The sequence below is a fragment of the Orycteropus afer genome, unplaced genomic scaffold (assembly GCF_000298275.1).
Source record: "Orycteropus afer afer isolate SDZICR_OR568_19922 unplaced genomic scaffold, OryAfe1.0 scaffold00450, whole genome shotgun sequence".
In the NCBI taxonomy this organism is placed as follows: domain Eukaryota; kingdom Metazoa; phylum Chordata; class Mammalia; order Tubulidentata; family Orycteropodidae; genus Orycteropus; species Orycteropus afer.
Window position 1 is genome coordinate 1,596,067 of NW_006922037.1, and position 17,471 is coordinate 1,613,537.

The 17,471-nt window shown below is 40.3% G+C and overlaps 1 protein-coding gene across 1 annotated transcript in view; it reads right to left on the reverse strand.

Moving 5' to 3' along the window:
* Positions 1-5,013: 5,013 nt before the first annotated feature.
* Positions 5,014-17,471, reverse strand: part of SH3GL2 (SH3 domain containing GRB2 like 2, endophilin A1) — an 89,170-nt gene continuing 76,712 nt past the window's right edge. Inside the window, exons 5-8 of the mRNA XM_007954239.2 lie at positions 16,373-16,531; positions 9,867-9,970; positions 7,732-7,862; positions 5,014-5,213 (exon numbers count right to left, since the gene is read on the reverse strand). Coding sequence (XP_007952430.1) covers positions 5,014-5,213; positions 7,732-7,862; positions 9,867-9,970; positions 16,373-16,531 — 594 coding nt within the window. The remainder of the gene's footprint in view (positions 5,214-7,731; positions 7,863-9,866; positions 9,971-16,372; positions 16,532-17,471) is intronic.

Consider the following 17,471-nt stretch of genomic DNA (forward strand, 5'->3'; position numbering starts at 1 on the left):
AAAAAAAAAAAAAAAGAAAGAATGTGTAACATGAAAGAAAATATAATGTTTTATTGGTCCAAATATGGATGAATGTATGTATGTTTCAGGACTCTATTCTGTACAGTTCATAGATTTTTCTATCACATCCATACCACACTATCTTAATTCCTGTAACTCCATAATGTTTTCTATCTAGGAAAAGTACTCTTCATTCTTCAAGAAGAAGTCTCTCTTCCCATTTCTATATTAAATTTACAATAAAGCTGTTAATTTTTCTCTCTAGCTCTCTCACTCACACGTGCACATGTGTACACACACACACATGCAGTCTTCTGAGAGTTTGGTTGAAACTGCACTGAACTTATAGATAAACCTGGGAAGAAATGACATTTTTATAATCCTTTTGTTGTTGTTGTTGTTGTTATGTGCCGTCGAGTTATAATCCTGAGCTTTCCAATCCATGGACATAGATTATTCCTTATTTTCTCACAAATATGATTCATAATTTCCTACTTGAAGATTTTATAGAATTATTGTTAGATTTATTTCTATGTGTTGATTTTATGATGCCTTTGTAAACGGTGATGGCCTAGTGCCTAAAATATTTGACTGCTAACCAGAAGGCTGGAGGTTCAAACTCACCAGCCACTCCTCGGATAGAAGATTGGGCAATCTATGTCCATGGAGATACTGCCTCGGAAACCCAAGGAGGAGTTGCTATGAGTCAAATCAGCTCGATGGCAGTGAGTTTGGATTTTTGTTATTTTTTTTGTAAATGGTATTTTTAAAAAACTATATTATTCTGATTGTTATTGTTATACAGAAATGAAATAGAATTTTTGAATATCAATCTTATATCCAGTAATCCCATTAAATTCACTTTTAAAAATTGATCTGTAATACTCTAAACTCCTGCAGTGAACAAAGTTAGTTATAAACCACTCCCCCCTACCAAAAAAAAAAAAAAAAATCCACTGCCATGAAGTTGATTCCAACTTGTAGGACCCTGTAGGACAAACTAGAACCATTTCTTAGGGTTTCCAAAGGTGTAAATCTTTATAGAAGCAGACTGTCACATCTTACCTCTTGAGGAGTGGCTGATGGGTTTGAACAACTGACCTTTCGGTTAGCAGGTAAGTGTTTTAACTACTCACCAGGGGTTGCACCAGAGGTGCAACCAGGGGTCCTTATGTTAGGAATGAAAGTATATTAAGATTACAACTGTTCATGTTAGATTAGAACATCTGGAGTATTGGCCTGTTGTTGTTAGGTGCTGTCAAGTTGGCTCTGACTCATTGTGACTATCTAAAACAGAACAAAACACTGCCTGGTCCTGCGCCAGCCTCACAATACTTGCTATACCTGAGCCCATTATTGCAGTCACTATGTCAATTCATCTTGTTGTAGGCCTTCCCCTTTTTCACTGACCCTCCAGTTTACCTAGCATGATATCCTTTTCCAGGAAATGGTCCTTTCTGACAACATGACCAAAGTAGGTCAGATGAAGTCTGGCCATTCTTGTTTCCAACGAGCACTCTGGCTGCATTTCTTGCAGGACAGATTTGTTAGCTCTTCTGGCAGTCCATGGTACTTTCAGTACTATTCACCAACACCACAACTCAAAAGCATCAACCTTGGTCCTCCTTATCCACTGCCCACTTTTCACATGCTTATGAGGCTATTCAAAATATCATGGCTTGGGTTAGGTGTATCTTGGTCTCCAAAGAGATATCTTTGCTCTTCAATAGGTGAAAGAGGTCTTTTACAACACATTTGTTCAGTGCAATACAATGTCTGATTTCTTGACTGATGCTTCCATTAGTGTTGATTGTGGATCCAAGTAATATGAAATCTTGGACAGCTTCAATCTTTTCTCCATTTATCATGATGCTGCTTATTGGTTCCACTGCAAAGCTTTTTATTTTCTTTATGTTGAGGTGTAATCCATACTGTAGTCTTTAATCTTCATCAATAAGTGCTTTAATCATCTTCACTTTCAGCAAGCAAGGTTGTGTTGTCTGCATATCGCACATTGTTAATGAGTCTTCCTCCAATCCGGATGCCATGTTCTTCTTAATATAGTCCAGTTTCTCAGGTTATTTGCTGAGCATACAGATTGAGTAAGAATGGTCAAAGGATACAACCTTGACACTGTCTTCCTGATTTTAAACCATGCAGTATACCTTTGTTTTGTTCGAATGACAGCCTCCTGGTCTATATACAGGCTCCTCGTGAGCACAATTAAGTGTTCTGGAATTCCCACTCTTCTCGATGTTATCCATAATTTGTTATGATCTACACAGTCAAATGCTTTTACATAATCAATAAAACTTGAGTAAACATCTTTCTGGTATTCTTTGCTTTGAGCCAAGATCCATCTGATACCAGCAATAACAGCCCTTGTTCCATGTCCTCTTCTGAATTCAGCTTGCATTTTTGGAAGTTCCCTGTCAATATACTGCTGCCATTGTTTTAGAATTATCTTCAGCAAGATTTTACTGGAGTGTGATATTAATAGTATTGTTCTATAATTTCCACATTCTGTGGGATCACCTTTCTTTGGAATGGATACAAATATGGATCTCTTCCAGTCAGTTGGCCAGGTAGTCTTTCAAATTTCTTGGCATGGATGAGTAAGTGCCTCCAGAGTGGCATAACTTGTTGAAACCTCTCCAGGGGTATTCCACCAATTCCTGGAACCTTGTTTTTCACCAATTCCTTCAGTGCAGCTTCAACTTCTTCCTTCAATACCATTGGTTTTTGATATCATGCCACCTCCTGAAATAGATGAACATTGACTGATTCTTTTTGGTACTGTGACTCTGTGTATTCCTTCCATCTTCTTTCGATGTTTGCTGCATCAGTCAATATTTTAGCCATAGACTCTTTTAATACTGTAACTCGAGGTTTGAACTTTTTCTTCAGTTCCTTCAGCTTGAGAAAATTCTTTGAGAAGTGGATATCCCCTTCCTTCTTCCAAGTTTGTCTTAGTCTGGAAGCTCCACTGGAACCTGTCCAGCATGTGTGACCCTGCTGGTATTTGATATACTGGTAGCATAGCCTCCAGCCTCACAGCAACACACAAGCCACCACGGTACAACAAACTGAGAGATGAGTGGTGACTACTGGCCTTAGTGTAACAGAATTCAACAGGCACCCAATGAATAAAGAACACGCTTATTTTCCAAGCTCAGAAAATATCTATTTCACATCCCTGCTTTCCCAACCCCCCATATATAGAGAGAAAAGAATGATGGATTTTGTCCAAATTATATTTGCATGTCTATTTCTCTTTGTTCAAGCATGAAAGAAAACAAAAGACTAGTTGAAATGATAAATTTTATTTGCTTCTCTGAACATTTTATTCTTCTGATGACATCACCATTGATGGTATCTCATGCATTTTCTCCTAGAAGACCTCCTCTTCCCACTTTCTTATTCTTTCTCTCAAATTTTCCTCCTTCCAAGGCTTACCAAGAAGTTACGAGTGTCCAGGATAGCTCACTTCTTGATGACAAAACCATCACCTCTTACAGGGAGATAAATCTGGGGTTGGAACCCAGGACTGGTTTGATTGCATTAAAATCAACAGAGACTGCAACAGCCCTAAAACCTATCATCGAACCCAAAGAACTGACACAAAATAAAGGATTAGAGCTTTTGGTTCTGTCTTCAGCAATATTTATTGGAAACAGCGATGCTTCCCATGGTAAGAGTGTATACAATAAGCAGTTAAGGTTTGCCTTTCACTCCACATGATCCACTACCGCAGGTAGCACATCTGAAGCAGCACATTAACCTCTGAGAGAGTCTGTACAGCTAGATAAATAGAACTCTGGGTAACTAACAGGACTTTAATGACTGATATGAAAGAAAATACTGATAGGTATACACACAGCACTGTATACAAAATGAATGAAGATGGGGTAGAAGGGACAGAAATAAAAATAATGACTGTATTGGGGAAGAGTTTTGCATCTGCAGCTACACATCTTAAACTGCTAAGCACAAAAGTTATCTTTATTTGGTCCTCATTGAGGGCAGAATATGCACAAATGATGTTCAAAGAACACAAGCTAAAAGTGGAAAGGAAAACATTTACTGTTTCTTGGTCTATGAATTAGTGTGAAAATGGTTTCTAGTGTTTTGTTTTTTCCTTGTGTCTCTATGCCAAATGGATTCATGAAACACTCAATAAATAAATACAACTGAAGTGAAGAGATGGTTCCCCTTCCCTGTAAGCTTCAGAAATGTTTCTACAGAGAAAGAAACTGAAGTTTAGAATCCAGATCTCTTCCCAAGTCCTCATAAGGAATAATTTCCTCTTTCCAGCTCCTCCCAGAATATGCTGATTGCTAATCATTTTACTTAGAAATAAAAAGGGACTTCCCATCCCATTAACAGCAGGAATGCAAGAAAAACTGGCTGTACCTTAGAAAGAGGCTTACATGAGGGATGGAGGATTTGAAACACAGGTTATGGTTCTCTGAGCAGGCTTTGAGACCACACTCAACATTTTTCTACTGATACAGCAAGAGACTACTCATTCAAACCAGAAGACAATTTGCTGGTGAGGGAGGCTTTCTTTGACAATGCTGGGACTCACATGTTTAGGAGGGGGCAATGTGAAAGCAAGGACTTTCTCCTCTTATAATGGTGAACCTGAGACCCCAAGATGGCCCCAAGATGACAGACAATATATTCAGGAGGATGGGTATTCTGTGATGTGGCTTATGTTCATTTTCTAAGAAGCCACTGCCTCCTGAGAACTGGGTCAACAGCAGTCTGTGACTACTGGCTGGCCTCAAATGGTGTTTAAAAAGCACATGCTATGCCCACCAGGCTAAGAAGTTATCATCTATCACCATGACCCTTGTGAGACTGTACAAGTCAACCAGAGAGACTTGGTGGGGCTTGATGACCTGGACCACTGCGGCCTGCACTTGGGATGTGTTGTAAGCAGCATTACCAAAGCAGTGGTTGAACTTAACTATCTGGGTCAAGAGGAGGTGAGCCAGCCAGCATATCATCCTAATGGGGCAGGGCAACCAGAATTTCCACATAATTGATGGGGAAGAAGCCTGACTGGCCATGAAGCATCCCCTCATACCAGTTCTCATCAATTTGGTTGGTGAGTGTGATGATATCACCCTCTTTGAAACCCAATTCCCCTTCATTTTCAGGTTCAAAGTCGTACAGAGCTCGGCAGCAGGGCTGATCCATTGGGGCACCTGGGAATAAGAGGGAGAGAGAAAAACACAAATGACAGGGTATTTAACACTATAGTATGTACTACCAGTTGCACCCACCTGGCTAGCTGTTCCTCTTCTTTCCTCCCTCTCACTCCTCTTCCTCCTGCAGCTTCCTCTTGCTACTAGGTCCCAAGATCTGCCTTCCATCTAACAGTCTTCAGAAGCTTTCTCAGATTGCCGGCAGTTGTTGGGTATTCCTGTTTCCATTTTCAGGATGAAAAATAACATCTGTCCTCATGCTATGTACAGGAGTTGAGCAAGCTTTCTAACGATACCCAGAAGTGGGAGCCCCAATGGCTTCAGAGTTTATAGTAAAGATTTAGATTAATGATTCTGCATGGTCAGAACCCTTTCATGTTTGCACTTTAAAACATCTGCATGTTTGAAACAATACAGCAATTACATGAAAGATGCTTTGCACCCAAGAATAACAGTTCAGAAGAAATAATCTTCTGAAGAAAGAATCTTTAAAAACTAGCCTACTGTAGGATGACAGTAATCACGGGGGATAAATGGAAATAGGAGCAGGCTACGTATCTTTGAAAGCAATAATCTGTTGAAGAAATAATCATTCCAGGCTCTGGAAAGTGGTTGTAATATAGTGAAAACAAAACAATATAAAACACTAGGTTCAAGTTATTACTGTTTGTGTCCTTGAACAAGACACTTCATCCTCTGTTTTAGGTTCTTTGTCTAAAATTTGCAGTAACAGCAGAACTTACTACAGGACTGTCGAGGCTATTAAATGAGATTTTGTTAAAAATTATATAATTTACACTTGGTAAAAGGTTGCCTGTATGAGGAGTGTAATGGAGCTATGGTTTAAAAAAATAATGCCTAAGGCATTTGACTGCTAACCAGAAGGCTGGCAGTTCAAACCCACTAGCCACTCCTCAGAAGGAAAGTTGGGCAATCTACTTCCATAGAGATATCGCCTCAGAAACCCAAGGAAGGGTTGCTATGAGTCTGGTCTGACTCAATGGCACATAACAACAACAACATTAAAATAATATGAAATCGTACCTTAAAATATTAAGATATATTATTAATATATGATATTAAGTCATAACATATTAAGATATGAAATTCTATCTTAAAAAGAGTTCTATTTATAATGAGGAGTCCCTACATGGTACAAAGCATTAATGTAACTGGCTGTTAACCAAAAGGTTAGAGATTTGCTTTCACTACAGGCACCTAAGAAGAACAGCCTGGTGATGTACTTCTGAAAAATTAGCCCTTGAAAACCCTATGAAGCACAGTTCTACTTTGTCGCACTTGGTAGTCAGAATCAGTCTGATGGAAACTGGATGATTATTGAAAATGATCACTCTGTTAACACAGTATACAGATACATATGTATACAGACTCAGACAAGTATATATAGTTCCCAGGCCATCTAGATGGCTTTGGAAAGAAACAGTGTAAATTTTTTTTTTTTTTTTTGGTGGGTGGGGTGGGGTGGGGCTTAAAGAAAGCAGAAAATTGATACATCTCTACATGAAAAGTAAATATGTTCTTGGTTGCTGGATGGGAGGAACACAGTTATACATAACTTAGGTGACTAGGTTTGCAGCCAGCTGACTTCAAAAAGCCGCTGCTGTTCATGCTGCAGGCTGGATGCTCTGGATGGCCACAGTGAGCACTCAGGACAGACCTCACTTTTCCTCTTCGGAGTCTCCTGAGAGAATCTTTAAAAACCTGCCTACTGTAGGAGGACAGTAAGCACGGGGGATAAATGGAAATAGGAGCAGGCTATGAATCTTTGAAAGCAATACAAAATGGTTTCTACTTCTTCAATCAAGCCAATGTTAAGATTTAAAATATCCGACCATAGGCTTTCCTCTAATTTAGGTGCAGGGGGAGGGGAAGGATGGTTCTTACTGAAAGAACTCATGCTTATGTATGTATCAATATTCATGACAGAAAGTAAATTTTAGCTTTTATTGTATCTACCTCGGTCTCATAGCACAGAGAACCATGGGGTGGTGGTGGAGAGGAGACCTAGCAGGGGTTGAGATTCAAGACATAGTCATCTGCTAACACACATGTTCCTGTGACTCAAAAAATCAGACTCAACACATTCCTGGAGGTGGTGAGCTGGTTGTGTATGAGTATGTTGACACATACGTGCCCAAGGCATGCACTCTCCTGCATGCAGAATTCACTGAGAGCAAAAACAGAAAATATAAAATAGCTCTCCAGACCAAACTGACATGTTAAGGTGATTTACAACCAAAAAGGAGAATTACAATCAAATGTGTTAGGTTGGTGTGTGCTGATGACTGGCTACAAATAGAGTTTGAGAGAGAGAAGAGGGAAACGGGAGGCAAAGAAAAGAGCAATGAGATAAAGAGAAAGGATCCCTTTAAAAGTTTCCATCTCACAAAAGAATCCTGTAAGAAATACATTGCCATATACTTCTTATGCAGCCTGATTGAACTGATCCTAGAACTTCTGGAAAGGAGTCATGGAGTTACAAGCTGACATAGCTTACCTGCAGGTTTGGGAGTGCCTGTGTGGGAGAGGCCACCATTGGGCTGACCAGTGTCCCCAGATTGGAATTCTAGGCTCATTCGTGGTTTAGGCTGATATTCCCGTCTAGGTTGAGATGAAGCTTGTCTTATTCTGCAAAGAAAAGAAAAAGAAAAAAAAAATTACATAGCCAATTAAGGAGTGAAAAGAAAAGCAATTAAATCCAGGAGATCCTTGAGTCACCTGCCAGTCTGCTATTACAGAGTATGGGGATTCTTAGGCATGTATGTCTGTGCTTCTGGTGACATCCTTTTATGATCATACTCTCTTTGACTTCATTCTTTCTCTCAACCCCTCACTTCCTCCATTTATTCAGTGCTCATTATGCAAATATACACTGTGCTAGGTGCCAGGTATGTTGTTGTTGTTGTTGTTGTTGTTATGTGCCGTCGAGTCAACCCCGACTCATAGCGACCCCTCCTTGGGTTTCCGAGGCAGTATCACTACGGAAGTAGGATTGCCCAACCTTCCTTCTGAGGAGTGGCTGGTGGGTTTGAACCGCCAGCCTTCTGGTTAGCAGTCAAGTGCTCTAGCCACTATGCTACCAGAGCTCCTAGGTGCCAGGTATACCATGATGAATAAGACACAATTTTTGCCCTCAAGCAGCTTATGGTCTGCAGGGAAGCGGGAACCTAAACTGATTATGATACATTGAAATAAATGCTGTTGCAGAGACATGTACCAAGTGCTACAGGAACAAAGAGGTGGAGGGGAAGGCCACCTCTCCGTGGGGAAGCTGAAGAACAGATTAAAGAAGGGGTGAAAGCCATGTAAAAGTGGTTTCCAGATGAACATGCAAAGGAAAGCCATTCCATGCAGAGCATGGAGAGAAGTTCTGGAAGGAGAAGGAACCACTATGTGCTCTGAGTACTGAGTAGTGTGAGACACTGGAATGGGGCAATGAACAAGGAAAGACAGGAGGAAGATAGAAAGGTATGACCAAGAAACGTCTTCTGCATACCTCATAAACATATGCCACAGTGTGAGGTTTTCCTTAAGCCAAGTATACAACTGATTTGCAAGGGTGGGGAGAGTTTAGGAATGGTGGCTGTAGAATGTTACTGACTTTGAACTTATTTTCAAGGCTAAAAAAAAAAAAAAAATGGCTGCTTCATGTTCACAAGATGTCACACAGACATATCATCTCTTCAGTATTTTTAAGTGGATGGTGTTAAATCTTTCCAGAGGCTTCAAAGAGCTGCACACATTTCCACAAGGGTGCATGGCATGAAGATTCACAATCAAAGCACTAGTCAAGGAACATGGTGAGAAGACAGAGAGGGTGGCTAGATGAAAGCAGGTAAGGAGGTCTCCAATGGTCCTGCATAACATGATTGGAGCCTTCATTATGCATTTAGCCATCTCATCAGCTGTAAGAGTCTAATGTGGCCCTGATCTGAGAACAAAGGCTGTTCCAATGATCCTTTGATAGATACACGTTTAGCAAAATCATCCTATTTAATCTGGCTCAATATGGCTGTGCAAGTTGAGCCCACACAACTCCATGGAGCCTCATTCACAGAGAAAATGACCATAGCCCCACTGCAGGCTGTATCTGAGGAGGTGGGCCAGGCATATGGAAGTAGCTCTGATGGAGAATTCACCACTACTCAGAGAAACACAGGTGCAAAGAGATTGAGGATTTCAAATCAGATATGCTTGATTATGAATTCCAGTTCCACCACTGTGTAACCCTGGGCTAGTTCCTCAACCTCCCTGAGCCTCAATTTGCTTATCTGTTAAGTAAGGCTAAGGATACTTATCTCATAGGGCTGTTTTAAGGTCTGACATTCAGTAGCCAACCAGAATATCTGCTCAGCAAATCATATCCATTATCATTAGTATCCTGATGTCCCGTCTGTGGCAGGCAAATAGAATTCGAGTATCAACCTCTCATAAACCCAAGACTCAACAGAACAAGCACCAAAAAAACTAAAAACAAAAACAAGACTGACAACCCACAAAGTGCCTGTCTAGGATTAGAAGAAATTTTAGGGAAAGTTTGTCTCCAAATAGAGTCCACAGTTTCCGTTTCTTTACACATCATTGTATGCAGCAAGGCCATGCAAACATAAAATGCAGGAAATTACAAAGTACCTTTCTTCCAGCCGGACAGTGACTTGCTGCAGAATCTGGACTGCTTGCTTGTGGTATTCCAGCTGGGCTTGGACAAGTGCGGAGAGCTGGCTCACCTGTTCAATCTGCAGATTGATGGGGGAAACATGCTCAATGACCAGGTCACTGCCCTTATACAACCACTACTGCCCATTACATAGGGCAGAGCTGCCCCGGACACACAATCCACTGCTTGGAGATGTCACTAACCATGTGGTGAGCCAGGCTGAGGCAGAGTTCTCCAAATTGAGTAAGAATAAGCAAGCGAGTATCCTTATGCTTAGAAACTCCAGTACCATGAGGAGAAGCAACATTATTAAGAATCCTTATGCATATCATGTAACCATCATTAAATAATTTCATGCTTTTGACTAGGCATTGGCTGCTTTTATTGATTTTATATAGGAAGAAGTTGCACTGACCAAAGGGCTTGACTCTTTGCTCCCCACTTCTGTCATCCAAAGTTAATACTGTTATTGTCATTGAGTTGGTCCCTGACTCATGGTCACCTCATGCACAATGAAATAAAATACTGTGAAATGCTGCCCAGTTCTGCATCATCCTCATGTTGTAATGCTCATAGTGTTTATTTTTGTTTTATTTTGTTTTTGCAGATGCAAGTTCAGATTTTTATTTTCTTGCACTGTACTGGAACTTTATATCCATATAGATTGGGGAAGATAACTAGTTGGATTTTGGGAGGAGGCTTTCAATGGCTAATTTTCAGAAGTGTATCACCAGGCCTTTCTTCCTAGTCTGTCACAGAAGCTCGGCTAAAACCCTTTCACCATCATAGCAACATACAAACCACTGACAGATGGATGGTGGCTGTGCATGAGGTATATGAGATGGGAATCAAATCTAGGCCTCCTACATGGAAGGGGAAAATTCTATCAATGAACCACTAAGATAACCCTCTAAGGTAATATCAGTGCCATTAATAAGTTTTTTGTTTTTTTTTTAAAGAGTGAATATTGATTTCTCACACCATGGGAGGGAGAGGATAGGATGGGAAAATCTTGTCTTCACTGAGCCCTGCTGTAATGTATGGAGTTTGGATCAGGTGACATCTTGGGTTATCTCCAGCTCTGATATAATAAATATCATTGGTTACTCTTGATTTTGTGTCACATGCTGTGATCTAGCTGAGTAGTAGCTTCAAAGTTAACAGAGCCAATTCTGTCCCACGAGTTTGAGGGTGGTTAAGCCCCAAGATGTAGGAAAGGAACACTGTAATTCAGGTCACTTCTCATGCATATAGTATTCCTTTTGAGTAGTTAGGTGAAAACAAGATGGTCAATAAATACACATTTACACTCACACATCCACAACCCCAACCATGTCTCTGGGTGATAGGAAAGTCTTGATATGTTTAACATGTCTTGCATACCACCAATGAGTATCAAACCAGTTAAGCAATAGATACATTGTTGTTACTTTGAGGTGCTGTTGAGTCAATTCTGACTAATAGCAACCCTACGTACAACAGAATGAAACACAGCCCAATCCTGTACCATCCTCACAATCGTTGATATGCTTGAGCCCATTGTTGCAGCCACTGGGTCAATCCATTTCACTGAAGGTCTTCCTCTTTCTCACTGACCTATTTTACCAAGTATGACCCTTGTCCAGGTAATGTTCTCTCCTGATAATATGTCCAAAGTGCATAAGACAAAGTGTCACCATCTGTCTAAGGAGCATTCTGGGTATACTTTGTCCAGGACAGGTTAGTTCATTCTGGCAGTCTGTAGTATATTCAACATTTTCTGCTAACACCATAATTCAAACACGTCAATTCTTCTTCAGTCCATATAAACACCTTGGCAGAAACTATTCAGCAACTGATGTGAGAGTAGAGAGGCAGGGATTAGCAAGAATAGGAAAGCTGGTTAGCAGGTCTTCTCATTGCTTCTGTGATTTAAAAACAACCAAAAAACACAGTTGCTGTGGAGTTGACTCCAAAGCAATGGTATCAGAGTAGAACTATGCTCCACAAGTTTTCAAGGGCTGATTTTTCAAAGAAGGATCACCAGGCTTTTCTTCCAAGGCACCTCTGGGTAGAATCAAACCTCCAACCTTTTGGTTAGCAGCCAATCATGTTAACTGTTTGTATGACCCAGGGACTCCATGTGAGTGGAAGGAGAAATCGTCCTTATGGCTTTGAAGCTTAAAGAACTCAAAAGAATGTAACTTCTGAAGTCATAAATAATAATTTAGTTCTGTGGAAATGAGACAGCAGCTTTTGAGCTATCAAATCTATGCACAAAATGTAAGTTGTATGCTATTATAATTAATCTCAATAGAAATTACGTTTTGAAAGATAATGTCAACTTCACTTCAGAATACAGAACACCTTATTCTATGTTGGGTACTCCATTCTGGATGTATTTTAGTTGATATTATCTCACCATCAATCTGTCCTGTATTTCCACAGAGTGCTTATTTAGGCTTTTAGATTTTTACCTGGGTCATCAGAAACATTCTCTAAATTACCATTACTGGTAACATGCTAAGACAGATGCAGAAGAAGGAAGACGCTATCCACTTCTCAAAGAATTGGCCAGGTAAGACCTTATGAATAGCAGTGAAACACTGGCTGATATATTACTGGAAAACTTTATGAATAGCCCTGAGACACTGTCCAATATAGTGCTGGAAAATGAGCCCCTCAGGTCAGAAGGTACTCAAAATATGACCTGGGAAGAGCTGCCTTCTCAGAGGAGTGCCAACCCTAATGATGTGGATAGAGTAAAGCTTTCAGGACCTGCATTTGCTGATGTAGCACAAGTCAAGATGAGAAGAAACAGCTGCAAACATCCACTAATAATCAGAACATGGAATGCACCAAATATGAATCTAGGAAAACTGAAAGTTGTAAAAAATGAAATGGAACACATAAAGACTGATACCCTAGGCATTAGTGAGCTGAAATGGACTGTTTTGGGCCATTCTGAATCAATCATATGACCTACTATACTGTTGTTGTTGTTGTTGTTGTTATGTGCCATTGAGTCAAACCCGACTCATAGAGACCCCTCCTTGGGTTTCCGAGGCAGTATCACTACGGAGTAGAATTGCCCAACCTTCCTTCCGAGGAGTGGCCGGTGGGTTTGAACTGCCAGCCGTCTGGTTAGAAGGCAAGTGTCTTAGCCACTATGCTACCAGAGCTCCCTATACTAGCCTAGGAATGACAAACTGAAGAGGAATGTCATGGCATCCCTCATCACAAAGAAAGTATCAACATCTATCCTGAAGTACAATGGTGTCAGTGACAGGATAATATCCATATGCCTACAAGGAACACTGGGAGCTCTGGTGATGTAGGGGAGCTCTGGTGGTATAGTGCCTAAGGCATGTGACTGCTAACCAGAAGGCTAGTGGTTCAAACCCACCAGCCATTCCTCGGAAGGAAGGTTGGGCAATCTACTTCTATAGTGATACTGTCTTGGAAACCCAAGGAGGGGTTGCTATGAGTCAGATTTGATTTGATGGCAGTAGGTTGGTTTTTGGTTTTACAAGGAACATCAGTTACTACTATTATTCAAATTTATGCATCAACCACCAAAGCCAAAGATAAGGAAATTGAAGATTTTTACCAACTTCTGGAATCTGAAGTTGACCAAACATGCAATCAAGATGTGTTGATTATCAGTGGTGAATGGAATGCAAAAACTGTAGACTAGAATCAATAATGCTGGGGATCACATGATACAATTTTGCAAGACCAATGACTTATTCATTGCAAATACTTCTTTCAACAACACAAACGGCGGCTATACATGTGGACTTCACCAGATGGAGTACACAAGAACCAGATAGACTACATCTGTGGAAAGATGCAATGGATAAGCACAATATCTTCAGCCAAACAAGGCCAGGAGCTGATTGTGAAACAGACCATCAACTGCTCAAATGCAAGTTCAATTTGAAGCTGAAGACAATTAAAACAAGTCCATGAGAACCAAAATATGACCTTGCTTATATCTCTCCTGAATTTAGAGACCATCTAAAGAATAGATTTGATGCACTGAACACCAATGACCAAAACCAGAGGAATTGTGGGATAATATCAAGAACATAATCCATGAAGAAAGCAAAAGGTCATTAAAAAGAAAGAAAGGGAAGAAAAGACCAAAATGGATGTCAGAAGAGACTCTGAAACTTGCCCTTGAACAGAGAGTAGCTAAAGCAAATGGAAGAAATGACAAGATAAAAGAGCTGAACGAAAAAGATTTCAAAGAGCAACTCAAGAAGACAAAGTCAATTATAATGAAATGTGCAAAGATCTGGAGTTAGAAAACCAAAATGGAAGGATATGCTTAGCATTTCTCAAGATGAAAGAACTGAAGAAAAAACTCCAGCCTTGAGTAAAATACTGAAAGATTCTATGGGCAATATATTGAATGATGCAAGAAATATCAAAAGAAGATGGAAGGAATATATAGAATCACTGATCAAAAAGAATTGGTTGCTGTTCATTCATTTCAGGAGGTGGCGTATGATCAAGAACCAATGGTACTGAAGGAAGAAGTCAAAGCTGCACTGAAGGAATGAGTGAAAAGCAAGCCTCCAGGAACCGACGGAATACCCATTGAGATATTTCAACAAATGAATGCCGCGCTGGAGGCATTTACTTGTTTATGCCAAGAGATTTGGAAGACAGTTACCAGGCCAACTGACTGAAAAAGATCCATATTTGTACCCATTCCAAAGAAAGGTGATCCCATAGAATGTGGAAATTATTGAACAGTATCATTACTATCACATGCAAGTAAAATCTTACTGAAGATAATTCAAAAACGGTTGCAGTAGTATATTGACAGAGAACTTCCAGAAAAGCAAGCTGGATTCAGAAGAGGACGTGGAATGAGGGATATCATTGCTGATGTCAGATGGATCTTGGCTGAAAGCAAAGAATACCAGAAAGATGTTTACTTGTGTTTTACTGGCTTCGCAAGAGCATTTGATGTGTGGATCATAACAAATTATGGATAACATTGAGAAGAAGGGGAATTCCAGAACACTTAATTGTACTCATGAGGAACCTGTACAGAGACCAGGAGGCTGTCATTCAAACAGAACAAGGGATCTGCATGGTTTAAAATCAAGAAGGGAGTGTGTCAGGGTTGCATCCTTTCACCATATTCATTCAGTCTGTAGGGGGCTCTGGTAGCATAGTGCCTAAGGCACTTGACTGCTAACCAGGAGGCTCATGGTTCAAACCCACCAGCCACTCCTTGGAAGGAAGGTTGGGCAATTCACTTCTGTAGTGATACTGCCTCGGAAACCCAAGAAGGGGTCGCTATGAGTCGGGTCCGACTCGACAGCACATAACAACAACAACAACATTCAGTCTGTATGGTGAGCAAATAATCCAAGAAGCTGTACTATATAAAGAAGAACGTGGCATCAGGATTGGAGGAAGACTCATTAACAACCTGTAATACAGACAATACAACTTTGCCTGCTGAAAGTGAGGATGACTTGAAGTGCTTACTGATGAAGACAGAAGACTACAGTCTGCAGTATGGATTACACCTCAATATAAAGAAAATAAAAATCCTTACAACTGGACCAATAAGCAGCAACACAATAAATGGAGGAAAGATGGAAGTTGTCAAAGCTTCATATTACTTGGTTCTACAATCAACACCAATGAAAGCAACTGTCAAGACATCAGAGGTCATACTGCACTGGGCAAATCTGCTCTGAAAGACCTCTTTCAAGTGATGAAGATCAAAGAGTCTCCCTGAAGACTAAGGTGCACCCCAAGCCATAGTATTTTCAATTGTCTCATATGCATGTGAAAGCTGGACAATGAGTAAGAAAGACTGAAGAAGAGTTGATGCTTTTGAGATGTGGTCTTGGTAAGAATACTAAATACCACTGACTGCTAAAAGAACTAACAAATCTGTCCTGGACGAAGTGTATCCATAATGCTCCTTGGAAGTAAGAACGACCAGACTTTGTCTCACTTACTTTGGTCATGTTGCCAGAAAGGACTATTCCCTGGAGAAGGATTTCATGCTTGGTAAAGTGGAGGGTCAACAAAAAAGGGAAGGGTCACCTCAATGAGGTGGATTGACACAGTAGCTGCAACTATGGGCTCAGATATAGCAAGGATCATGAGGCTGGTGCAAGACTCCTACTAAGTGTTTAGTTCTGCTCTACATAAGGTTGCTATGAGTCGGAGATGACTCAACAGCACTTAACAATAATAACAACAACAACAACAACTGTTAACAATTCTTTAAGATCTATTAGTGGACAAAAATCTAGTTCAATCAAACTATAGGAATGCAGAAAAGACTACTATTTTTTTTAATCTACTTTATCATCTCAAGTAATTTAAAACAAACAACTGCTACTGAAGTTCTCATCATACAGTGTAATCAGATAGTAGCATTTTTAATTATATCACCCTTTAACCATTAATCCTCTGTCTGAAATGGCAAGATTTAATTAGAAACCACAGGAGAGTCACTTACATCCATCTCTAGGAGATTGAACATGCTTGACTCAGCAATCTCTTTAGACTCATCAAATTTCTCCAAAGCTTGACGGAGCTCTTCATCTGGAATCTTGCCTTGTCGTTTCTTCTTATAATCAAAGTCCAGGCGTCGACCCTCCAACTTCTTCAGATGATGCTGAAAAAGTCAAGGCCAGAAATAAGTTTTGAAAGGATATGTAGAGAGAAGGCCTTTTGCAGCTCCCTGCCTATCATGCTTATTAGTTCCCAAAATAAGATGCGCTAAGTTTAAGATATAATGTCATCAGAGAAATAAGGCTATGCATTAGTGGGACAAACACATCCAAAGGCTAAAAATATTTAAAGAATGGTAATTAAGTTGTGCAAATACCAGTGCTCTTCACTTACTGGCCTTGCTAGGCCAAAGCCAAGCTGGAATATAACTCCCATTCTCTAACAGAAATGGGAAATGTGTACACACTGTACATATGTAGAGAGGACACATGCACAGGAGCTCAAGGTCTCTATCTTCAAAAGAAATGGTACCTTATGAGAAGGAAGCTCACAAGAAGGCAGATGGAAAATATTTTCCACAAAATACAGTAAGAAAGAATGGCATTTTTCCTTTTAGAATCATAGAACGTGAGTATTGGAAAGGACCTCTCTTTGAGGTAATTCAATGTGTCAAACTTGCTTTTAAAAATATGATTCCTGGAGTTCTGGTAACATGGCGGACTAGGGAGAAAGACTGCACAGACCCTTTTCAACAAAGAAAAGGGAAGCCAATTAACACAGACACAGAAGATAATCCTGGAAACCTGAACCTTGAAGGGAAGGATATAGAGGTAGACTACACCCCAAGTAGCAGAAGAATTTGCATGAAAAATACCAAAAAAGGAGACAGATGGAGCTGCAGTCTGGCAGCGATCCTGGGCAATCCTGACGGCACGGCACAGACAGCTTGGAGATTCCTGAGTGGTGGTAGGATCTAAGAATTAACCTAAAAATCAGCCCTGCTAGCCAGGGACTGCACGGAGGACGGCTCTGGTGGCTAGGGAATAAACAGAGAAGGTGAAGAGAAAAGCGGGCTGAGTTGTGGACTTTTGCCAGTCCGGAGG